The sequence below is a fragment of the Acipenser ruthenus genome, chromosome 10 (assembly GCF_902713425.1).
Source record: "Acipenser ruthenus chromosome 10, fAciRut3.2 maternal haplotype, whole genome shotgun sequence".
In the NCBI taxonomy this organism is placed as follows: domain Eukaryota; kingdom Metazoa; phylum Chordata; class Actinopteri; order Acipenseriformes; family Acipenseridae; genus Acipenser; species Acipenser ruthenus.
In genome coordinates, this window is record NC_081198.1 from 45,508,789 (window position 1) to 45,534,362 (window position 25,574).

The following is a 25,574-nucleotide window of genomic DNA, read 5'->3' on the forward strand; positions in this document are numbered from 1 at the left end:
CCAATCTGTGCTGTGGAAAAGTCAATTGAACATTTCCAGACAGAATTTCTAAACAGATATTAAAATTACACAGCATTTGACTAAGGCTGGGACCAAATCAAAACTTTGACAACCCGCTAATCGCACTTAACAAAACTGTATTTAATAGTGTTTTCTTTTTATGAGTAGAAGAAAAAAAAAAAGAAAACGCTATTAAATACAGTTTTGTTAAGTGCGATTAGCGGGCTGTCAAAGTTTTGATTTGGTCCCAGCCTAAATCTGTTCTGTCTTTAGTAATCCCAATTATGGATTATAAAATTAAAAAGTGCTCCAGTCCATAAAATCAGTGGCTCCCAGTGATTAGAGCTACCCGGACAGACATCCAAAGACACAGCCTGAATTCTGATGACACTTCACAAAATAAGTCAATTCACTACCGTTCTTGTGCTTTCCATCCCACAGAAGTTTTAAATAGTGAAAAATAGATGATACATATGAGTTGGGATAGTGTTATGCTTGCTTTGTTGGGTGTGAAAAATAAATAAATAAATAAATAGGGCCATGAATTGTTTACATACTGTTTTTGCATTCATCATTTACACAATACCCAGTCCTTAATGTCTTAAAAAATATATTTGTTATTGTTAAAATAAAAATATATGAAGGTCTCTGCTGCTGGGAATTGGCACATACAGTACACATGACATTGCTGAGACGAATATAAATTGTGGTTATGAATATCTAAAAATATGTACAAAATAATGCTCTACTGTAGGCAACATTCCAACTTGACATTTCTTACACCGAAAACTGCCAGCTGTCTAATTATAGTTGCTTTAATGCAGCATCTTTTAATATGCATGTTATAATTAAAGTACCAAACCGTTTCAGTGTATAAATGTTTCTGAACTTTTTTTTTTTGTCACATTACAAGAAACTATAATAGAATAAATCCAATCATTATTTAATGAATGTGCTGAATTAAGGGTTACTGATTAAGTGTGTGTTTTATTTTACCAATAATATAAATACTTACCATATATTTCATATGGTTCAATGTCAATACAGTATATATTTTAATCATAACGGTGGCGAATGCAATGAAAGATAAGCACGTATAAACATCGTGTCAAGAAGATTCCATTTGTATATAAACCAACATTTGTTTTAAATTGTTTCAGGGAGCCTGTTTTTTCCTGCAAGTAATTCAAATGGTGTAGCTTTCTATTTCTGTATTTAAACATCCATTTCATGAAGTCACCAGTCAGAATGCTACATATTTAAAGTGTTTGACAGGAGTCAGTCAAATCAACTAACAACTATTTGATTTACTCCAATATGTCATCTATTCGGACCAACAAATCAGGAAAATATGACTAGTATTTCAGGGCATCTTAGTTGTGTTTAGATCTGAATGAAAGATTGTTCCAATAGAATATTTTATTTGGCTGACAAGCAGTATTTATGTGTTTATATATATAGAAACTGCAATCCTTTTAACTGAGCTTTTTGTAAAAGCATGCCACCACACAATAAAAAATGCATAAAAACAACTAAAATAGATTGGAACAGGCTGTCAGAATTCTGACAATTGATTGACTGACAGGTTGTCTAACGCCCACGCAAAACTCCCTGACCTTCAACAGCTACTCCATTTCCAAACTATAATTTGCTATTAGAATCTTAGGACTTTAAAGCACAGTTTGTTATTACAATAATTATTTCAAGGGTAGCATCTGCTTTTTAGACTGGTTCAAAACCACCTAAAGTGGGCTAAAATCCACAGTAAACACTACCTTCTTGGTATCATTATTGCTTCATTATGGAGTTCATCCTGAAAAAGGACTATACAATCTTTCCATTGCAATTATCTGAAATATAAAACTTAAAATCATAATCATAATGTGGAAAATGTGTTTTCTCAGCTTGATTTTGTTCAGATCCCAGGTTATTTATATTAAATTGACTCCGTTTTGGCACAGATAAAAGGAAATCTTTAACACTCATATAGCAATTTTAAAGTGAGTTGTGTACATATATTTACATTCTCTTGGTCAAGATGTATAAATACAAATTATTAATGTAATGTTTCTGTTTAAAATTATTATACACTTTTTTTCCTAAATTGATGTGAGTTTGTCCTGCAATTGAACATTGAACAGACTTATATGTATTGAGAATGCTATACTTTCCATATTTGTTAAGATTTCAGTGATAGAGTATTCTACAAGAATTGTTATGTTTGCCAATTTAAACAAAGCTAATTCTCAAGTGACACCCACTGCACAGGACTGGTGCAACCCCATTATTATTGCTTGCAAGGGCAGCCCCCAGGAAACACATCACTCCAGAACAAACACATTTGTTTAAATGTAATAAAAAGAATACAGGATTACAAATGCATTTCGACATGAATTGTGCCTTAAACTATTCTGTGCTTATGCGCTATTGCAAGGAAATTATTTAACAACTAATGGCATCTGGAAATGGAATAAGCAAGGTCTGTTACATGTAAGCCAAACTTTTCTCACAAAATGCTGGAAGGTTCAAATTGTAGTGAAGAACAGTTGTGATGAGAAAAGACATATTTTTAATCTTTGCTTATTTTCTATGTATTAAAAGTGGAGTACCCAGTCTCCTGTGATTCTGTATATCATGACGTTTAAGTTCCAAAATATTTCACTATTTTAGTAATTCCTCTGCCTTCCCAGTTCTTTCTGCGGGACCTGAGTACCATAATTTTCTGAAAAAAAACATGCACCCCTTGTATGTGAACCCTGTGAATACTGCCCTGTCAAAAACACCATAGTATACTAGGGGTAGAATGACTACTAATTTAGAAAGGCTACGTGGTTCTCTATTTGTATCTCTATGTAATTCAGTTTTGCTGTTTGTGAACTATATTTTAAACCTACTTTAGTTATTTTTTTTTTTAGTATTTATTCATGTTTTAAAAAATAATTTCTGTGTTAATGGATTGCAACCACAACCACACTTCTGACCATCTGAAGCCGCACACTTTGAAATTACTTCACAATCAGGTGATGTGCAATTAATCAATTAACAGTTTCTGTGGTTGACTTTCCTATTCGACTAGTCGACCATTCAGTGTCACCCCTATAGTATATTATATAGAATTGCCTAAATACGCATTATGGATACAATGCAACCTCTAGATAACATGCAGTGATATGCCTAAGCTTGGGTGTGTGTTTTCAAAAGTACTGAAGCTTAGTGACAGAGGGTAGCTATTTAAGGAGCCATAGAAAAAACAAGCAATATTCGAAGGGTCATTTTAACTCCAAAGATCATTAGCTTCATTTTTTATTTTTATTTTTTATTTTGTTATGGTCATAATATCTTTCTCCTACAGGTTTAGTAGCTTGTATTTTTGATAATGAATGTCTTTTCCCAGTGGTGTTTACATTTGATGGTCTGAAGTACTGTTATAGTTTTGAAATCCCATCCAAGTAACATTTACCAAGCAGGAAGAAGAACATTGGGAAATATCCACTCTTCAAGTAGGATTTACTAGCTAAAGCCTTTGGAAGTGTTTTACTATCACTGGAAAAATACTTACTCTGGGCTGTTGCATTGTGCTGATTTCTGCAATACAGTAGAGACAGAGGGAAGCAAGTGGGAGAGAGGGATATTTTTAAACTGTAGAGAGCAGCAGCATCCTTTAAAAAAACAGATTGTTTAGTTATGGTGCAAATACAGGGCTAGTGCTTTGAATGTCTGCTGTAACCCTTTTTGTAAGAAAAGTTTGGGGCAAATAGATGGATGGATACATTTCAAGAATATAAAATGAATCAATGTAAGTAGAACCACAAATTAAAAGCACACATTTTTGGAAATAAGGGATCCAGGACCCACATTCTCAGTATTGTAATCAATTTTGTGCTCAACTATTTGTTTACCACTAAATCGGGCAGGAACAATATGTATTTCAATGTGCAGACAAACAGACAGCCTTTAATCAAACTGTAGTTATTTTAGACTTCGGTACAGAAAAGTCTAGAAATGTAGCCAACTTTACTAAACATGCTAATCATGATGATATTTAGCAACAGAATGACCTATTATTTTATGCTGTAGTTAATTGCTTATTTTTGTATTGCCTTTTTTATTACATTTTTTTTTATTTTAAACATTTTCTGTTATTGAGCAGTCTGTAATGTGAGTTTGTGTTTTTGTAAGTCAAGCATGGCTTTCACTTGTTCAACAGTGCATACTTAATTAACCCTTTTGTAGCGTTCCCGAACTTTGACTGAGAGAAGGGAGCAATCTCAGTAGTATTTTATTAAGTAATTACTTTATCAATTAAGTAGGTTTAATGACTATGCCAATTTGTCCAAATAGTTTAATACAGATTCTTTCTTGATCAAGGAGCAAGTTAGATAAAGTGGATAAAGGGAGGCAGTAAAAACTCATAATGAAAAGTAACAATTATTTTATTAAGAGTAAAAACAGACTTTTAAACCATTAAGCACAGACATTAAGTCAGTACGTAAGTTAAATCACCCAGTAAATGGGCCCCCTATAGTTAAAAGGACAGTATATATTTAACACCTTTAGTCCAGTACACTAATTGATAATCCCAATCCTAACATAAATAGCAAAGACTTCAAGTATAGTAACAGTTTAACGTTTAACAGTTTATCAGTATAGTAGTATGTAGAAGCAATTAGTAAACTACGTAGCAGCAAGTCAGAAATACCTGTTATCAAAAGATTATTATACTCCTAATAAACACAAATGAATCAGGAGTCAATACACTGCCAGGAACAATGAATACGTGTGGGTACTTTTTAGTAGTAAAATACGCAGATCAATCACTCACTGAACCAAATCCCTTTTAAACTGCATGCACTTGGACCGGCCCGTAATAAAAGTTTTAAAAACAAAACCCTTACTTTTGTCATAGTCAACCGAAATACTGTAGCTACCGCAGTCTGAGAGCATGGGGGATGCTATTGCCATGCCACTCTAATGCAGAGCGGGACAGTCTATTTCATATTAATAATGACTCTTAAACATTTCCAAGCATGCGCTTCCAGCCAATTCCCAGTGCAACAAGTATATTCAAGGAAAACAAACAAAGTCTGTCTTACCCAAACGGCAGTTCCCCAAAACCCATGCTCTAAGCTCAGAGTTCCGGAAACAGGTAGCTCCTGTTTAATTGAAATGTGCACCTGTGCTAATTGGGAGACACAGCTGAACCGTCTCCATGGAGACCCACACAGCACTACATGCCGATGTAAAGGACAAGTGAGAAATAAATAAATAAATCTTAACTCTATACACGAAAATGAACTAATCCAATAAAGCAATAACCACACAATATCATGATAATAATAATAACACACACAGCTTACACTTTGATTTGTTTTACCTCCCACCATATTTGAGAAACCCAATAATAGTTTAGAATTCTTCCATATATATATATATTACATAATTTAATTCAGACCGCTAAGAACTGCACAGGATTGATAACAATTTTCCAATTGTTAAAAGTATAACTATATCCTCACAATTAAGTGTAAAAGTGAACAGCTTAGCAGTTCACTCCACCTTTATTAACTGCCTTTAGCAGTCAAACATTTTAAGCATTATAATGAGGTAAGTATAATAGTTTAATCCAGTTAAAATACCAATGTGCTGCTTCACACAAAAGTAACCGTACAATGAGAAATGTAATGTAAGGCTTAAAACTAGATCTTAGTATCCATTATTGTTGTCATTGAAATAACCTTATTAACAGCAGGAGATTGTGCATAAAAACATAAAAGCTTTTTTTTTTTTTTTGTAAATAATGTCAGAATGATTATTAACATTGTGGGTGTGCCCATTGGTAAAAATCAGTGTGTCTTAGCTTTACGTCAATGTTAAGTGACAACAGTGACCTTAATTTCAGTATTTACAAAAAGTTTTATTAACGCTATGATTATCCCACTTACCACTGCCAACTGCATTTACTGCTCAGATGAAAGGAAACAAAACAGACTGAATTTTTATATGCCCAGTATTTTGCTAATAGTGTATTTTTGAAGCCCTGGCATTTGGACGTATATCTCTAATTATTTTGAGTATCTACTGTGAGGTATAGATTATATGCATATGGTTATTTAAAGTCCCAAGCCAAACAAGTGAGCAGATGAGGTTAAGGAAATAACTATTTACTCTTTCTTACTAAGGGCTTATCTATTAACCACCTGCTTCAACATTATACTTAAGCTGTCACTAAAGCTCTGTGGAAGTGCAAACGTTGGCAAGTCCTCAGTCTGCTGGTGTGATGTAATGTGTGGGTTCTCAAAAGTGTTTATGCAATGTACTCAACAATTCACTTTCAGTACTGTACAGTATATTACAGGGAGAGTTTTCTGTGGGGTGCTTCATACCCAGATGTTTAAAGTTATGTTGAGTGGGCAATGCACTGCATCAAGTTCACTGGGGGGGTAGATGTACTAAGATGGGTCAGTCGCAGCGCAAACATACCACAATTTGCATTTTCGTTGCGACAATTCGCAAAGTATACATTTTGTCATATGTACTAAGAGAAAATATGTTAATGAAAAGAGCCACAATATTATTATTATTTATTTCTTAGCAGACGCCCTTATCCAGGGCGACTTACAATTGTTACAAGATATCACATTATTTTTACATACAATTACCCATTTATACAGTTGGGTTTTTACTGACGCAATTTAGGTAAAGTACCTTGCTCAAGGGTACAGCAGCAGTGTCCCCTACCAGGGATTGAACCCATAACCCTCCGGTCAAGAGTCCAGAGCCCTAACCACTACGCCACACAATACTAATTTAAATATGTGTTGCGACATTGTTCAAATAAATAATGGGAGTTGAGTTGTGGTCTGCTGCAGCAGATGGTGTCCGAAGGATAACGTCTATACATGGGTGCAAGGGTGCAAGAATCAAAATAGCATTGTTTTTGTTAAATGTAAACATCACCTGTGCAATGCATTCTGTTCTGTCTTCATTCTACCTATTTTAATTATATATATATATATATATATATAAATGAATGGAAGTTTAATCCCATCAGATTCTATAGTGGGGCCCCACCTTCACCCCCAAAAGCTTTTCATAATCATACAGTAACCCCTCGCTAAGCCGGACATGTTTGTTCGACATAAGGAGGTGTCAGGATTAAAAATAATACAATAAAATCGCACACACATACATTTATAGTGCTCAATGGATTCTAAATGCAAATCGTTGTGCTGAAATAACAGTAATGTGTTTTGGGTAGGCTACACATTACATTATGTAAAAATTTAAATCTGTACGTAGGCCTATACAGTATACAGTACAGTAATAAAATCAAATGAATACCTAAGGTTCTAAGGTTGAACCGCAAAGAAAAACTGCTGCCAAAACGCAGTCCCTAAAAAGTCGCTTATAGTATTGTGACTTTAGTACATCTACACTTGAGTCTCTTAAGTCCTCAAATGCAGATACCCATATGTCCATGGTGGTGGTGATTTGTGGGGATCAGAATTCCAGATTTTAAATTGCTCTAGGAAGAATTGAGTTAGTCCACAAGGCTGGAAGTCTTAAAGCGAATTTGTCAAAGCAATATACTGTTTTAAACATCACCAAAATGCTGTCCTTAAGATGTGGGGGTTGTCCATGGTGTATTATCGTCAGTTACATTAATTGTTTGGGGCAATAGTTACACAGTATAATGATGCTAGCAACATGTGACCCATCTAAATCAATATCGAGTCAGTCAAGTACAGCTTGACTTTTTGGCTACATGTTGGGTTTCTTTTCTTTTTTTTTTAAGTATTAGTCAATTTGGACGATAGTGTTACTGTACTGTATAAACCCATTTTGCTCTATTTTTGGGTTATTTAGACTTTAGAAATACGTGTCTTCAGAACACAGGACACATTTGATTGTAGAGTGCATTCTTCTCTATGTTTGTTCCAGTTGGCTGTAGCTTTGCTGCATCAACACATTGATATTTTTTTATGTACTGCTTGGTTGGAACATAACATAATGGTAATCAAGAATAAGATGAAAGGTCAAGAGCATTAGCTGTTGTGTTAGTTTTGTTTGGTTGTTGCTGCACTTGATTGATGAAACATATTGTGTGCTTAGATGTTTAGACACTAATACACTAGGTGTATGTTACAATAATTAAAGTAATAATATATGATGTTGATTTTTACTTTTCATTTAAGTAATGTGTTGGCGAGGGTTGTAAATTACACAGAAGTTCAAAATTGGTAATCAAAATAACTACCAGAACTCGGTTTCATTGAATAATGAAATATACAGCATTGTTTTGTTTTTTTTTATATTATGTACTTATTATGCGGTAACACGTTTTTTTTTTTGTTTGTTTGTTTTTGTTTTTGTGATTACCACTTAAATAAATAGTACTGCTATAAAGTTTTGAAATCCCTGATAAAAACCTAATCTAACAATTCTGAAATCCCTAGCCTGTTTGTTGAGTTACAATTCCTGCTTATCTATGCATCAGATGATGTTGCTGTTGTTAGATCATTATACTAGCATATTGATGCATGTATAAATTCTGAATTACAGAAAGAATTGAACCACATTTAAGGGCTATTCCATGCCAAAATATCTTAGGAGTTCTACATAAAATGACATCAATTAAGTGAAACAGTTGAGTCACAGACATGACTGGAATACTATATTTTGTAAACCATTTTAGCCCCATCCATTGAACAGTTAATTGATGTTTCCGATTATGGTCATTGATTTGTACCTTGCTTATCATGTCAACTTATTGATTGGACTGTACCTTCTGAGCTTGTATCTGTTTGCAGCACTTTACCTGTTTAAAGCCTATTGAAATTGTATTGTCCCATTTGTTTCAGATTACAACCGGCTCAGGCAGTGAGTTTCTTCTTCAGTCAGAGAAACAGGCCTCTATGTTCAGCTGGCATGATGCCATTAAAAAGGCCATTAACAGCCTGGTAGGTACTCTTTTAATGAAACATTTTGAGATTTTGTACGTTTTAAATTTAAATGGACATTTTAAAAATAGTCAAATTACAGTAATGCAAAACCAAACTTTCAAATCTTTTTTTCTTATGTATTATAATACAATTTAATATAAGTACGTTTTTATTGCCTGTTTTGTGCTGAAGAAAATGTATACACAGCGTTATAGACCAAAAGTGTTGGTTTTTTTTGTTTGTTTTTTTTTGTCAAAGGGCACAGGTGGAAAGTTATTACACTCCAACATTCGGAAATCTTCAAGTACTGAACTTGTGAACAGATGTGGAGAATCCTCCCCTGCAGTCAAAGAAACTAAACCTGAGCACAGGAGATCACTAAGTAAGTAAAACATTCCTCTCTTAACCAATTCGGTTTCTCATTTAATTCCACTGCAAATGTTCGGTCAAGGGTTTTCAGAACAGTTTTATTGCTAATGATATTGACCTAATAAAAACATAAAGAAATAATAATTATGGAGAATAACTAAATAATTTCAGCATAAGGCATAAGCCAAAATGTTGGTCTACTTAATGTTTCTTATGTTTTTACATCAAAATGTAATTACCTGTGCTTTAATGATTGGTGGTTGTGCAAGTGTGGTTTGACCTGTTGTCATGCCAATGGGAGGCGGACAGGCTGCCTTTGGGGAGACAGATGATAATCCACTAACATTGAGATTGTTGCCATATATTTTAAGTGGTTTGAGAAGGAAGTTACCTTTGAAATGACATAAATTAAATTGTATCAATAGAATAGCTGTGAACAAAAAATAATATCCTTTTACAAAGTGTTACAGGATGTTAGTAATATTAATATACTATTTTTGTCCCATGCAGTGACAAAATGTGTCTTGCGCCTGTTATGATGACCACTTAACAACAATAATATGGATTAATAATTTAACTACAATACTGACTGAAGCTCATTCTAAGATAAAAACATATATTTTATAGATAGTCCTGGTTTAAGTGCATTTTAAATAGAGGAGTTACTTTTTCAATTTCACAACATTTATCCACAATAAAACGTTGACTTGCGTTAGTTTTTGTGCAGAACTTGACATGGTAATATGCTAGTGCATTGTGTCAGTATTTTCATGCAACAATTATGCAAATCACAGTCTATTATGTAAATCTGTACAAAAAGCTGAGAACTGTTGACCCAAAGATGTTTGGTGGTTAAATTAGGTTTGGGTAAGCCAAATCAGGTAGAGATCTTACAAAGCTATAGATGACAATAGCAACAATTGGTCAACATAAACATGTTTTTTTTTAGTGTTGCTTCAATAAACGTACCTCACTAAATTATTGTTTTTTGTCAAAGCAGATTTACTTGAATGCTGATTGATTTTCTTTCTTATACTTACAGTAGATTAGTTTGCAGTACCAGAACATATTTCTGTTTTTTAGTTGATTGTTAAATTTAGTGTCTCACAAAAGATTTGTGGCCATAAGTAGAGCAGATCAAATTAGCTAGGCGATCTTCATAATGTAGTCTTAAACACCACACTACTTATTTATATATTTATGTATTTATTTATTTATTTTGACTGTTTTAATTCCACTAAAATCATCAGAAGCCATTTAGGCAGACATTGTTTTATTAAAATGAACAAGTGCGAGTTACTTGATTTAACAATTAGGCCATTTTCAATTTATCTATTATAGCAAAATATAAACCCACAAAAAACACCTTCATTCACCATCAAAACAATGTATTTATCTTCACCAGTAAAGCCAAGATCGATCATTTAGTTTCCACTTTAATGCAAGTTTTGTCTGCATACCTGCATATGTGACCTCTTTTTGTATCATTCCCATCAGGCTGTGATTCTAGATTTGCAGTGACAGATGATCCATCCACCGCTTCACCCACACCTTATGTATATTAGTCTGATTACCATTCAAAGCACATCTTCGTTTACTTTCTGATAGTCTCTGTGTTTGCAAATTGTTCCATCAGCCCGTTTGGTATTCCTAACTATTATATTGTTCTCCTAGACAGTCGCTCACCAATTATTTGTACCTGTTACTGTGGTATGTTATAAATGTCAGGTTCCTTTTCTAAAGAACAGTATTTAATGATTTAAATTATTTTGCTACATTAAAAATATTATGGCCCACCTTTTGTAACGTTGTTAATAACTAGTAAAAATATTTATATTCTTTAGAAGTCAAGGATCTACAAAATTGTAATTTATTTCTTTATTTTTCTACATGCTTGATGGATAGGATAATTTATTTTGGACTAAAAGTTCAAATTAAAGACCGACAACTTTAAGACCCCCATTCATGAAAAATGCAGATGTAGCTGTGTTGTGACACTACATAAACATTGGCATATTATAGTAAATGTTCCCCTCTTTTAAGCAAGTTTTAGGCATGTAGCTTTTAAAATAACTTTAAACCCACCTTCACAATTAAACAGTACACCTGCATTAAAAAAGTAACAAAAAGTAACAACATAGCCAGGTTACCTGATAACATGTAAACTTTAAATACAATGTTCACAGTGTCTTATTCGGAAAGATAAATTATCCCAGTGACTTTCATGGCTAAATATGAAAAATGGTTCTTGAGCATTTAATATCGTCTCATTAAAAGCAGCATATAAAACTAATTTGTCAAGTCCAACAGATAAGCACCACATGTTTTCAGTTTAACTTGTATTGTACAATGCCATACAGATTTTCTCAAAATAGCTAGAATGTTACCTAATTATTATTTTAAATATTGTTATGTTTTTTTCAAGCAGATATAAAATAATAGCAAAGACAATAACAACATTGATTTTCTATTGTGTCTTTTGTGACAGTCACCACAAAGACAAAAACCATACAATACCAGTTTCATGAACACTATCACAACTTTCACCAATACAGTTCATACACATTACAGCATAGCATGTAACAAAAATGAAATACAAATATTCCAGTCTCTGACAATTCGGCAGTGAAATCCATGAGTCGGATTCCCAGTGACAGAAGATGCTTTCTTCTTTAAAACATAGTTTGGTACCAGCAACAATTCAGCATGTATTATTATTATTATTTATTTCTTAGCAGACGCCCTTATCCAGGGCGACTTACAATTGTTACAAGATATCACATTATACATTATTTCACATTATACAGATATCACATTATTTTTACATACAATTACCCATTTATACAGTTGGGTTTTTACTAGAGCAATCTAGGTAAAGTACCTTGCTCAAGGGTACAACAGCAGTGTCTCCCACTGGGGATTGAACCCACAACCCTCCGGTCAAGAGTCCAGAGCCCTAACCACTACTCCACACAGCTGCCCATGTAGATCAGTTAAATTATATACTTTGACCTACCAACAAATCAGTTACAACAGCCCTAACTGCCCTGCATACATACTACCATCACTACACATCTGGTGTGATTGTAGCCCGTGCATCTTGAAGAACAGTTTGTAATCCAGTCATATATAAAGCTGTTGATTTAGCTTTATGATTTGTCTAATATTTCCCATAAGTCCTCAATGTGGTTGAGATCCAGTGGCTGAACCAGGTGTTCCAGATATCTAAACAACATATCATGTTGTGTATAGGTGACTTGTCATCTTGGAACATTTGATTTGGCCTGGGGGGGGGGGGGAAAGAAACAACATACTGTAATGGGCAGCACCACATCAAACAGACTGTTCGTAGCATTCATCCTGTCCTTCAGATTAATAAGAGAGCTCATGTCATGATAGCATATGCCTCCCTAAACGTAACCTCCCCTGAGTGTTTGAACAGCACATTGAAGAAGAGACTTAGTTGACAGATCTACACACTTATTTGTGCTCATCATTTAAAAAAAAAAAAAAAATGCTTTCCATGCATCAAAATATTTGAAACTGTAACCTTTGACAGCAACACTGGCACCAATTCTGACATGTATCTGCTTAGCCAATTTGAACATATGTTTCATATATAGTGTATTCACCTTTGTACTAGTTTTATATTGCATATGCCAGCCAAATCCCAAATCTCTTCCTTGGTCATTGATTAGTTAAGGCATATTCCCAAAGATCCCTAGAGATTGCTGGGGTTAAGAAAGGAGAGGTACTGGGATCAGAGAATGCTACCCACGGCATTGCTTTGTAACCAGCCTTTACTTCATCTTGATCAAAAGAAAGTCAAATCAAAATCTTCTCTGTGGTTTTCTCAGCTCTTCCTGCCCATCGCTTGTATAGCCTTTCCACTGTCTTTTGTGTTGATTGAAACCTGACATATCAAAACCCAATTTGACTTTTAATGGAGTATCTCCTTTTCATCAGTCATGTTTGATACTGAAATCATTTACATGTCATTTAAGATAGATTTGCTTTGAAACACCTTAATCATGGTAATGACATCACTTAGATATCTACAAACATTTCATACAGGCCTCGCTATTTTTTTTTTTTTATAATTTTGACCTCTACTTTTCTTTTTAAAATTTGTAGTTGCTTTAAATACCAATGCTATATCATAGGGGACTTTTAGATGTGTTTAGAAGAGTTTTCTTCTGTGTTATTCTGGATTTGTTTCAAACACTGATAGGCTTAACTGATGTTTTGATCTAAAATGTACTGTTTAAAGAGGCCAGTTTTTCATAAGGCTTGTGGGAAAAATACCATGACTGTTTACACACGCTGAAAACAAAAGCAAATGCCTTTCTGAATCATGGGAATTCCTTTACTAATAACTAAAGTCAACAGGCTGTAATGTGTAACCTCAGGCAGTGTTTTTGTTCTGTGTAAACTAATCAGATGTCTAAATACTTTACCTTTTACATGTTCTTTTGGGCACACAGACATTGCTAATACTCAACAATGGACACATATCTAAGGGAGTCTGAGCACTGCTGTGCCAAGGGATAGCAGTTATAGAATAACAGGTCATCTGTTGTCCAAACTTGTACTGATCTAAATACAAATAGCATAGATGCAGGCTGGGATTTACTCTTGTTCTGCCTTTTATTCCTACAGTTAAGGTGGACATGTTTAACAGCGTTTTCCCTTACCTCTATTGATCCTGTTTTGAAATAGAGATAATAGAGAAGCAGTAATTAGCAGTGACAATATAAAGAAAAATAATACAGACCCATAGGGCAGAAAACCAGGATCTGCCTAATATATATATATATATATATATATATATATATATATATATATATATATATGTAAAACCAACCTTTATACTTTCTCATTGTTATTTGAGGTATATAGTCTAGGGTCTGCAATAAACTGTAGTGAATTATATTATTTTTTCATTTGTATTCTAGTGTATACAGAATACAGTATGTTTAGTGTTCCGCATTTTCTCTTTTTATCTTTTAAAATTTCCAGGGAATGTTTCGGAGTTTATTTTACATATAATGAAACTGGGATAAAATCAGTAAAAAAAATCATTTTTAATTGAAACAATGGTAAAAATCAGGGGAAGAAATCTCAGTATACACACTTTACACATGGAATATGATGCTTAGCAGTTCGGGTTTCTGATTAAGTTTATGCCCCTGGCATGTATGATGAAGCAGAATCTGTGCATGTCGAAGCCACTTTTTCCCAAGTTAGCTGGTACTTTGCGAATGTTTGGGCAATCGCTGTGCTGACGGAAATTGTATCTGCAGAAGGTATGAACATGACATCATCACAAAAAAAGCCAGGCTTATTTCCCTTGAAATCATGAAAAGAAAAGAAAATTAACAGAACTGGACAGGAGATGCGTAAAAAATCACACTGGACATTTCCATCAATGCGTTCCATAAGTTTACCAACTAAAGCATCATCATTTCCTGTTGTACCTCAATGCAGCAGTATTTGCAGTGCTGTGTGTCTTCTGCCTCATCTGACCCACTTCTGCTATTTTTGCTTTTTGTATACTTTGAAACATTAATTTTCTTTCTAATATTCATAAACTGATTTACATTTTCTCCCCATCTCTCATCCACTAAAAATATTATTTTTTTTGTGTAAGTATTTCAATTTAGTTTTTGATCAAGCTAGTAGTTACTATGGCCAGCAATTGCCACAATAATCTTTGATTTGCCAACAGAATCAGGTGATAATGCGTTTGTGAACAGAGAACCTTGTTTGAACGTTATTTAATTCTCTGACGTCTAAACGTACCTGCTGTATCTTAGGATGCAATGAAGGGCTTAAAAACAGCATTTTAATCAAAATATTGTATATTTCCTAGAAAACAGTACCGGAAAAATATTGAATTGTAGACACAAAAATGAGTATAAATCAGTAAAAAACAAATTTAAAAATGAGTTCAGTAAAAAAAAAAACATCATTATGATGGAGGCACTTTTGATTTATTGTTTTATTGGGCTTTATTTGTTTTATTCTTTAAATGAAACCTTGGAAAATAAAAAGAAGAAATCCGACCCGCGCTCCACAGTGAGATCATGCGCAGATTGTCAATGCTTCAGTGTGTTTGTATTTAACCGTTATGCTGCCAGACACGGTGGGGAACAGAAGTAAAGTAAACTTACATCAATAAGTGTTTCATGTTGGATTAGCTCAAATTATACAAATAAACACACATCATTTTCTGGGTCGCACTGATTAATTGCCCATCTCAGACAGTGTGCAACATGCTTAGCGCTTGACAGGACACTAAACTGAAAAAGTTTAAAGCAGTGATCAAGTCATTTAGAGTTACTTAAGTCTTAAACTAATTACATAATGACAAAAGTCACTGGGATAATTTATGAGTGTGCTTATCTCTAAAGTAATGTTTCCACTTTAATCTTTTTAATGTAGCCCTCTCAAGTTATTGTATTTCTTATCAGAAATGATATGGTAAAGATTCAGAGATTCTAACTGAATTAATCCATACTATACAGTGTGTTGCACTCTGTAAATTGTAATTCTGCTTGTTTTATGTACATGTACTAGTATTAAGTCTTTTACATCTAGGTCTAACTTGCTTATATTAATATGAAGGCTAATTATTGGTAAATATACACATCAGATAGCATGTGTCTGCTCAGGAAGATTTAGAATTCCATTGCATGAGAGAATGTCATCTTTATTTATCTTTAATATGTGAAGAGATTAAAATGTTTACTTTCAAAGCTTGTATATTGTCCAGTATAAAAATGGAAATGTCTAATTTTAGCAAGACTGTCATTGCAAACCAAGCTAGAAAATAGATCCAAGTGTTAAAACAAGGCCAGAGACTATTAAAATGTATTTCAACTAAGTGGACACTTGAAATAAATTGGTTTTGCCATACACATGATGTGAAACAATCAATAGTACTTTACTCTGACATGCACTGTCAATATGCATTGGTCCAGTTCAGAAACTCTTTAATTGATAGTTCTTCAAAAAAGCCAATGCTTACAACATAAGTTAAAAGCACTCTAGTGTACCCTGGCAGCAGTTAATTATTGTTTAACTTACAGGATCATGGGTTTGTAAAAGAAAGATAACAGTTATCCTAAGACCTATGTGGTAGCTATACGGGTTGCCTGAATGAACTAGATATATAGGGCATTATTTACGGACTGAATATCTCTCCAGTTAAAACCGTTACAACTTTATTATTATTATTTATTTATTATCAGACGCCCTTATCCAGGGCGACTTACAATTGCTACAAGATATCACATTATTTTTACATACAATTACCCATTTATACAGTTGGGTTTTTACTGGAGCAATCTAGGTAAAGTACCTTGCTCAAGGGTACAGCAGCAGTGTCCCTTACCAGGGATTGAACCCACAACCCTCCGGTCAAGAGTCCAGAGCCCTAACCACTACTCCACACTGCTGCCCAACATATTTAATATATTTAATATATAATATATATATATATATTTAATATATTTATTTCTTAGCAGACGAATAAATATATTTATTTCTTAGCTAATATATAGTATGTATGGTATATAATGTGCTCCATTTTAAACTATTTTGGATTTATTCAATCAACTTACCTGAATAAAGAGGTGCATAACTGCTCGGTCTAGAATTAGTATTAGTATTATTATTATTTGTTTATATAGCAGACGCCTTTATCCAAGGCAACTTACAGAGACTAGGGTGTGTGAACTATGCATCAGTTACAACAACGTCTCACCCGAAAGACGGAGCCCAAGGAGGTTAAGTGACTTGCTCAGGGTCACACAATGAGTCAGTGAGTGAGCCGGGATTTGAACTAGGGACCTGCTGGTTACAATCCCTTTTCATTAACTATTGGACCACACAGCCTACTGTATTTTTGAAATTAACATAGCTAATTGACAGTGGCAACAGTTTTGGGGCCTTTAGTTGAAAGCAAGGGCTTCTCTTAAAAAGGTTTGTGCATGAAAAAAATGTCTTGATCACAATGGGATGCTTGAAATTAAGCTGCCGTTACAGTGATAGTTTCAAGATTCTCAGCTCAGCAGTCGTTGACCGTGTAATATTGTCTAAGTCCTTCTCGTGTACGATTTGTTCACTCACAAAGCTTTAACTCATGGCATTTTCTTCATAGCAACAGACTTAAAAAAATGTTATTTAAATAACTTATGACTTAAACATTTGTGAATAGGGCCCATTGATTTTGACTTATAATGCAACAAGATCTCATGTTGCAATGTAAGAACTAATTGATATTAAACAAAATGTATGGTTTCAAGGGGGGAAGCAGCTCTGACACATTACTGTACTGGAAAGTGAGTTATACTCAGTCACATTGAATAGTCTACAGATAAGTTATATTTGCTCCTGAATACTAAACTAAAATTCCTACACTGTTCAACAGCAATGAACCTGTTAAACCGTGTTTTTATGGTGTAATTATAATACAGATTTCCAGAGAATATCAGACAATTTAAAATAGTAAATAATAATAATAATAATAATAATAATAATAATAATAATAATAATAATAATAATAATAATAATCCCTAAGGTATTTAAAAATACAGGATACTGTATACTGTTCCAGAGAATTATAAACACAGATGTTCTTGCAGAAAAACATACTATTTTCAATGTCACAAAATAAAGCATGATATCAAGGACAGTTAAAGTATTTCAAGTGTTGTCCTTGGTCCTGGACATTTTACTCAAAAGTAAGATGATACTGTGTGGACTCAGCTCAGTCCTTGGGAGCATTTTTCATAATTTAGAATACAAAGCCAGCACAGTTTGCCACAGTTGATGGTCTTTTGTTAAAGGGACTCTTGCATTAACCACCTAGAGAGGAACACATTTGTATTGCCAAGTTTACTTTATTCCTGATCTGCAAATAGATAGCAGGCTTTTGTCTTCAGTGTTGTAAATCCCTTTCCTCTCATTAGAACAGCTGTAGATTCAGAATAATAATACAATAAATACATACAAAACAGAAATGTATTACTGCAATAATGGGAGGTTAATAAACATCATCTATTAAGGAATGTACCCATTTACCAATGTTTTGGTATTGGAGGTGGTGCTTGTTGTTGTATTAGATGGAAATTGCTAGAATATAGCTAGACGAGTATGGAAGAGTTGTGACAAATAACTGTTTCGGAATAAAAGCAGATAATCAGTGTTGAAATCACCTTTTTAAAAAAACACACTTCAGGTAGTTTAGCTTAAAAAATAAATACACTTTAACAAGTAGCAATGGTCTCTTGGAACGAATCCACGCTGCCATGGAACTACTGAAAGAAAGATGTTTCACCCCCCACATGCCACCCCCTGGTATAAATATATGTTTTGTATGATATAGTAGAATATCATGGAGGGTAACCCGATGGTATTTACAGTTAAACATATGGGGCAGTTCGTCTGTACAAGTATCTCAACTGCAGTGTAGATTTTGTGACTGTCGTACAGTAGCTGAAGTAAGCAGTTAGTGACCAAACTGTAGGGCTCTTTTATAAAGAAATCCAATCCTGACCCAGCTTTTTCCTGACCCTGGTATTACGGTCCCAGTGTCCTCTTTCCACATCAAACTATACTGCCCGACTGACCATGACAATATAAACAGCTGCAGAAAATAAACTTGTGGACCTTCGCTGTTTCCACTGTATTTATATTGCATTTGTCATTCTAAGGGTCAGTGCAGGTTTAAAGGGTAGCATGAGTTACATTATTTGTTTGTGGAGAAAAATGAATATATTTAAAATGTCTGTGGCATTGCAATATTGATTATTATGTTTCAACACAGGGGTCTTCCTGCATAATTAGATAAATATCAGAATTATAAAATTATAGAGATGTAAAATGTATGCTTTATTGAGTCAGACTTTAGAAGTTAGTAAATACAAATAAAAAAACATAAAAAACTGAGCAAAACACTTATTTATTCAGTTGAAATCGCAGTAAAATCAAACAATAATATTCTGATAGATGTGGTGATTGCTTTCTTTAGACCCATAATTGGTTATGTATTATAGCTTTGAATGGATAATATGACAATTCCATCTTCCTTTACCTCATTTAGGAATAAGCTGTGAAATCTATATTAACTGTTATAGCAGCATTTGTGTTCAAGCATTGTGAGCTGCACAATTATTATTATTATTATTATTATTATTTATTTCTTAGCAGATGCCCTTATCCAGGGTGACTTACAATTGCTACAAGATATCACATTATTTTTATATACTATTACATTATTTTTACATACAGATACCCATTTATACAGTTGGGTTTTTACTGGAGCAATCTAGGTAAAGTACCTTGCTCAAGGGTACAGCAGCAGTGTCCCCCCACCTGGGATTGAACCCGCAACCCTCCGGTCAAGAGTCCAGAGCCCTAACCACTACTCCACACTGCTGCCCTACAATGCTTGAACACAAATGCTGCTATAACAGCATTTGTCAGTAAATTGTCATCAGTATCTTGTATGTGTTGGATGTTTTTTTGTTCTGTGTCTGTCCTTTCCAACTGACCACTCAGCATGAGACATTAAGTTAGCCAGTGCAACTAATTCACTTTGTATGGTAGGCACATCAGCATTTTAAGCAGCTGTAAAATGAATTAATTACATTTGGTTCTCCCCACTTGTCATTTTTCTGTCTCTCCTAATGTACCAAGATGATGAGAGTTCTTGACATAAATATACAATCATAAAAATAAAGTTTATAATTGTGTAAACTGTTTAATGTAATTTTGACATTTTGGGCGTTGGATTTGAACGTGTTTATAGTCTCATACTCGGATGAATTTTCTAAATTCATTGTTTTCCAAAGTGCAGATTCTCATCATGTTGCTACTAAAAAGGATTCAACCCAATTAATAATGGCACCTTATGAGTTTGTTGGCAATAAAACATATTGGGAACATGGACCTTTCCTATGGATCTGTGTCCCAAGTGGAAGCAATTGCTTTAAAACTGTATGATATACACAAGCACCAGGGTTCTCCCTGATAAATGCTGAAGCGGTACCCCACCCCAAGAAACACATTTGAAAACAAAACAAATATTATCATTATTTGATCCATCATTTACTATTACTTCTCTTTACAGATTTTGTTGTTGATCTCTATTATTTTGTATATAAGATATGAATATGTATTATCTATCTGAAGTACTGTTCATTTGAAGTAAGTTAAGATATTGATTCTGGTATATGTATCCAATACATTAATGTGCTGTAGGAATATCAACTACCCTCAGGCAAAACAAAATACTTACATGCTTGATCTGGGTTTTTTTTTTATATGAAGGTTTCAAAAAGGAGAAGATGACATAAATCCTTTCTACCCCATCTATCTCTCTAAATTAAAAACTAAAAGCCTGAGGTTATCACATGATAAACATCACATTGTGGAATACTGTATATTGTAATAAGGTGGTGATTTGATCAACCTCTGCCCCGCCTGGATAAGCCACAGATGTGTTTTTTTAGAACATATTCCTCTGCCAGAAATTTAACCTGGATGGCATCAACCACATATATTAGTGGTAATCCTGAGATTACCATGGATAGGTGGGGGATGCAATGTAAGGAATTCCCTATATTAAAAAAAATTAAACTGCATTTTTAATCCTTTTATTCAATGTGTAAACTTCACAGTTGTGATTACTTTGATTTACGCAAAGTAATGCAAAAAGTATATTTCACCTGCAGCACAAAAGTGTGTCATGAATACAATGATTTATACTGAATGCCCTCAGTATTATTCTAACAGTCTTAAAAATTATCCAAATAAAACATTGGTTAGTCTTCATTTAGGTATATATCTAAGAAATGTAACCAAGGAGTGAAGTTGGATTAGTTTAAATATTGGTAATATTTGTCAGGTGCAGTTTTTAGTTTTTTGGACAGGTTTCCTTATTTAACATGACGTTTTATTAAGAAATCTCATTATATATTTTTTTCAGTATTTAAACTGACCTACAGTGCTTCTGACAGTGGTGATAAAAATGGAGTGAAAAACCGACTCAAGAAATTTATTTCACGGAGGCCTTCAATGAAAACACTGCAAGAGAAAGGCATTATTAGAGGTAAGATTACCAATATGTCAACATATTTTGGAGTTTACTCATTTTCATACTCAGAAAATTGAATCACTGTGTTTGTTTCTTACCTGCTTTATTTCCATTGAGTGAAACTATCTGTGTCCATGAATAGACTCACTAACTAAGCTATATGTCACAGGATTCCACCTAAACTCCACACCGCTTCCAGAAACTGAGTGCATGCTGCAGTGATTTAGAGAATGCCCTTGGGGGCGGTGCAGAATGACAGCAAACCAGCTGGGGTACCTTTAAATAGCCAAAAAAGTGGTTATTTGTGCCCTTATGTTAATTTGCTTTTAGCAATTATTGGATGGTAATTTATTTATTTATTTCTGTCTTCTGTGTTTATTATCCTTCTATACCTGAGTGTGAAATAATAAAAAAATCCTTTGTTATCCTATTGCTTTTTGAGGCATGAACTGTACTGATGCACTGTGACTAAGGAGCAAAACTGAGCTGCAAGTAGCTGCAGTCGGAGAGTTCCATTGACTGTATATTTCTGTGTAAATGCAGCTGTATGCCATCCATAGGAAACATTTTCCTTAGGCTGGTCTGAAACCGCCCTGCAGTTCTGCTAATGTGTGAACTAGGAGATTTTTCAACAATCTTTCAAAATGATTGGTCAACCAGAATTTGTGGAATTTAATGTTTTTAATGTAAGACTATCACCTCCCCCTCCATCTGTATACTTCAGGTGAACTGCTTGCAAAACTATACAAACTCCCCTTCAATAACTAGTTTATGAGTCATTAAAGGTGGGTCAGATTGAACTTAAAAGTAATTTGTACTTTAAATATCTTCCTGCTTACTTGACCACCTGCTTGAGATAGTTCTAATACCGTTGGCAACCTTCAACGGCAGTATTGGAATTCTACAGCACCAAAATAGGATTCATAGTAACAACTGGCAGAGCTCATTTTTTTTAAAATTCCATAATTCAGATTTTTAGCCTAACTTCTGATACATATCTTGATATACTTCCGATATAATTTTACTTTAAAATAATATTCCAGTAATGCAGGAAAGAAAATGCTATACGGACAGTACATTTAAAACATAAAAAGAAAATGCTATACGGACAGTACATTTAAAACATAAAAAGAAAATGCTATACGGACAGTACATTTAAAACATAAAAAGAAAATGCTATACGGACAGTACATTTAAAACATAAAAAGAAAATGCTATACGGACAGTACATTTAAAACATAAAAAGAAAATGCTATACGGACAGTACATTACGGACAGTACATTACGGACAGTACATTTAAAACATAAAAAGAAAATGCTATACGGACAGTACATTTAAAACATAAAAAGAAAATGCTATACGGACAGTACATTACGGACAGTACATTACGGACAGTACATTTAAAACATAAAAAGAAAATGCTATACGGACAGTACATTTAAAACATAAAAAGAAAATGCTATACGGACAGTACATTACGGACAGTACATTACGGACAGTACATTTAAAACATAAAAAGAAAATGCTATACGGACAGTACATTTAAAACATAAAAAGAAAATGCTATACGGACAGTACATTTAAAACATAAAAAGAAAATGCTATACGGACAGTACATTCAAAACATAAAAAGTTGTTTATTGAAAAAAAAACAATAAAACAACAAACTTAAAAAAATGGATAACAAATAATATATTAAACAACTCAATGTGCACCTATTTCTAACCATATTTGTAAGAACACTGCCATCCTTATAAAGGATTTTAGCTAGGACTTGACGAGTAATAATCCTGAGCTTTGTTTGAAAGAATTATTAACCATCAACTATAAAAAAGCACAACATATTATATTGCATGTCTCAAGAATATTCAAGCATGGATATTCTAAGTGTTTATGACATGAAAAAGATGCATACATCAAAAAACATATAGCAGATAACAGAGGACATCTACTATCACATCTGGTTCATAATAGTTTATGGCTGATGTCAAATGACATTTATATATAGCAGTTAGAGACACCAATAAAAACTGTGTTAAAATAAAATCTAAAATGATTCATGTCACCCTCCAGTCAGTTCTACATTAATATTATGACCATATCAGTCATATTGTCTATCTATAATAAATAACAGCCATAAAATACAATTTGTCATGACATCACATAAAGGATATTGCACTGATGGCAGTGTGATGCCCACAATTGACAGGCATCTCAGGTGAAAACATGTATAAATGTGACCATAGTAAGAGCAGACAAACTGATAGAAAAACAGACACAAGGGATCATGACAGTTTTTACATGTATTCCTTTGTTATTTTTGTATTTTATTATTATTTGTACCTTGAGTTCTGAGTACTTCTGCATGGTTCCAGGTCCTCCAAGAGCATGATCTACAGTACTTTAATTATCTTTCATTACTGGATGTTGTTCTTTTTCATTGTTAAATTAAGTTTACCCAATGATTTTACTTCCTAACCCGCAGGAGCATAAAGGCCATATTTAGTGCTCCCAAAAGCCACCAGCCAAGGTTAGGCATTCAGAGTGGCCAGGATTAGATGTAACAAGCTCTTCATCTCAACACTCACCATACACTCTAGCCCATCTTTGCAGTGCTTTTGGATTCTATTTGCATATCTACCCCAAAGGCTCTATTTTGGAATCTTTCTGTTGTACATGCGTTTTAGAAATTCCAATGTTCTATTTATTGAAGTTCACATGTTTTAAAACTCATTGGAAATTGCCAAGTTGCTAGTTGTAGCTGTTTTCCTCAACAGAAAAATAAAGTGAAATGAGGCAACAGAAATAGATTGTAATTTTTTTAGTGATTTGTCTATTTGTTCATTACTTTATCTTTTAAAGTTTAACATCTATATTGCTCAGAAGAAATATTCCAAAATCGGGCTTCTACTATTTTGTAAGTCACTTGCAATAATTTTTTTTGTTTTGCTACTGTACTGCATACTGTCTATACATGCATGTGCATTCATGTTTTATTTTACATTTGGTTTATGGTATTTTTCCTGTTCAGGTAAAATGACATTGATGTAATATGGATAGGTGTCTATAGCAGATTTCCTGTTCTTTATTTTATTCTTAATGCTACAAATGAGAAATGACCATCTTTACCCCAGGAGATTTTTCCGGAAGACTAATATTAAAATATAAGCTGCTCCTTTAAAAGCTTGGTGATTTTCCATACCCCAATATTGACTAACTGTCTGTGTTTGATGTATGCATTACCAGCTCGATGCAGACTTACAGTTAGAGCTTAACTTGTTAGTTCTGCTTCTGTGGCCGATGCAGAATAACTACAGATGCCCCAAGATATTAAAATTGACTGTTGAAATGGACTGAGTGTGGGAGTTTTCACTGGGTTTAAATTGATACCAGCTGAGAGAAAGAGAGTGAAAAGATTATAAGCACATACATGGCAAGAGAATGCATTTCTTTTGTATAATGTAGCAACACTGAGGAAACTGAGTTGTATGGGAAAAAAAAAAAAACGCCTGTAATAAAAGAACAAGTTTGTGATTAATCATTAGATGTTATTATTTAAGTAGTAAACAATGTGACTTGGGAATTTGTTGGAGAATAATCCTTAAGAAAAATAAAAAAAAACATTTGAGAGCAAGCCATGGTATAAGCCTGGTGGGAATCTTCAAATATAACTAACATTCTATTTGCTTGCAATTTTTGGTCAAAATGTGGGAGACACAGAGCAAATATTGCATTCTGGGTCATATTGGGATATCAAATGTATCCTACATAGGTGGCTATTGTTTCTGACGACTGTGAGGTAATGCATCCATGCTGTGTAAGAAACAGTCATTATGCTCCTAAACCTAACAGAAAACTCCATTAGTGACAAATCTTGTTTTTTGTAGGACAAGGGTTGTGAGAATCTACCCTCTACATACATGCTTACAGGGGTGTGCTGATACTCATATTTTCCAAGCAATTACCTTTAACACGTATTTGTCGGCAGTTATTAAATAAATCAAAACAAACCTATTATTATTTTTTCAGTTTCCTTCAACCGAACAAGACCTGGTTGACCTTTCTATTGATCTGAAAGTACAGCCTTTAGTCTGGCATGTTTCACTAACACCACACTTTGAGATGCTGACCAATGTTATTTGGTTTTCCAGCAAAAAAA

The 25,574-nt window shown here is 33.8% G+C and overlaps 1 protein-coding gene across 1 annotated transcript in view; it reads left to right on the forward strand.

The window, feature by feature from the left end:
* The window catches only part of LOC117403637 (rho GTPase-activating protein 15-like), a 161,292-nt gene that overhangs the window by 64,949 nt on the left and 70,769 nt on the right, over positions 1-25,574 (forward strand). Inside the window, exons 8-10 of the mRNA XM_034005889.3 lie at positions 8,862-8,960; positions 9,201-9,324; positions 21,307-21,429. Of these exons, the coding sequence (XP_033861780.2) occupies positions 8,862-8,960; positions 9,201-9,324; positions 21,307-21,429 (346 nt within the window). The remainder of the gene's footprint in view (positions 1-8,861; positions 8,961-9,200; positions 9,325-21,306; positions 21,430-25,574) is intronic.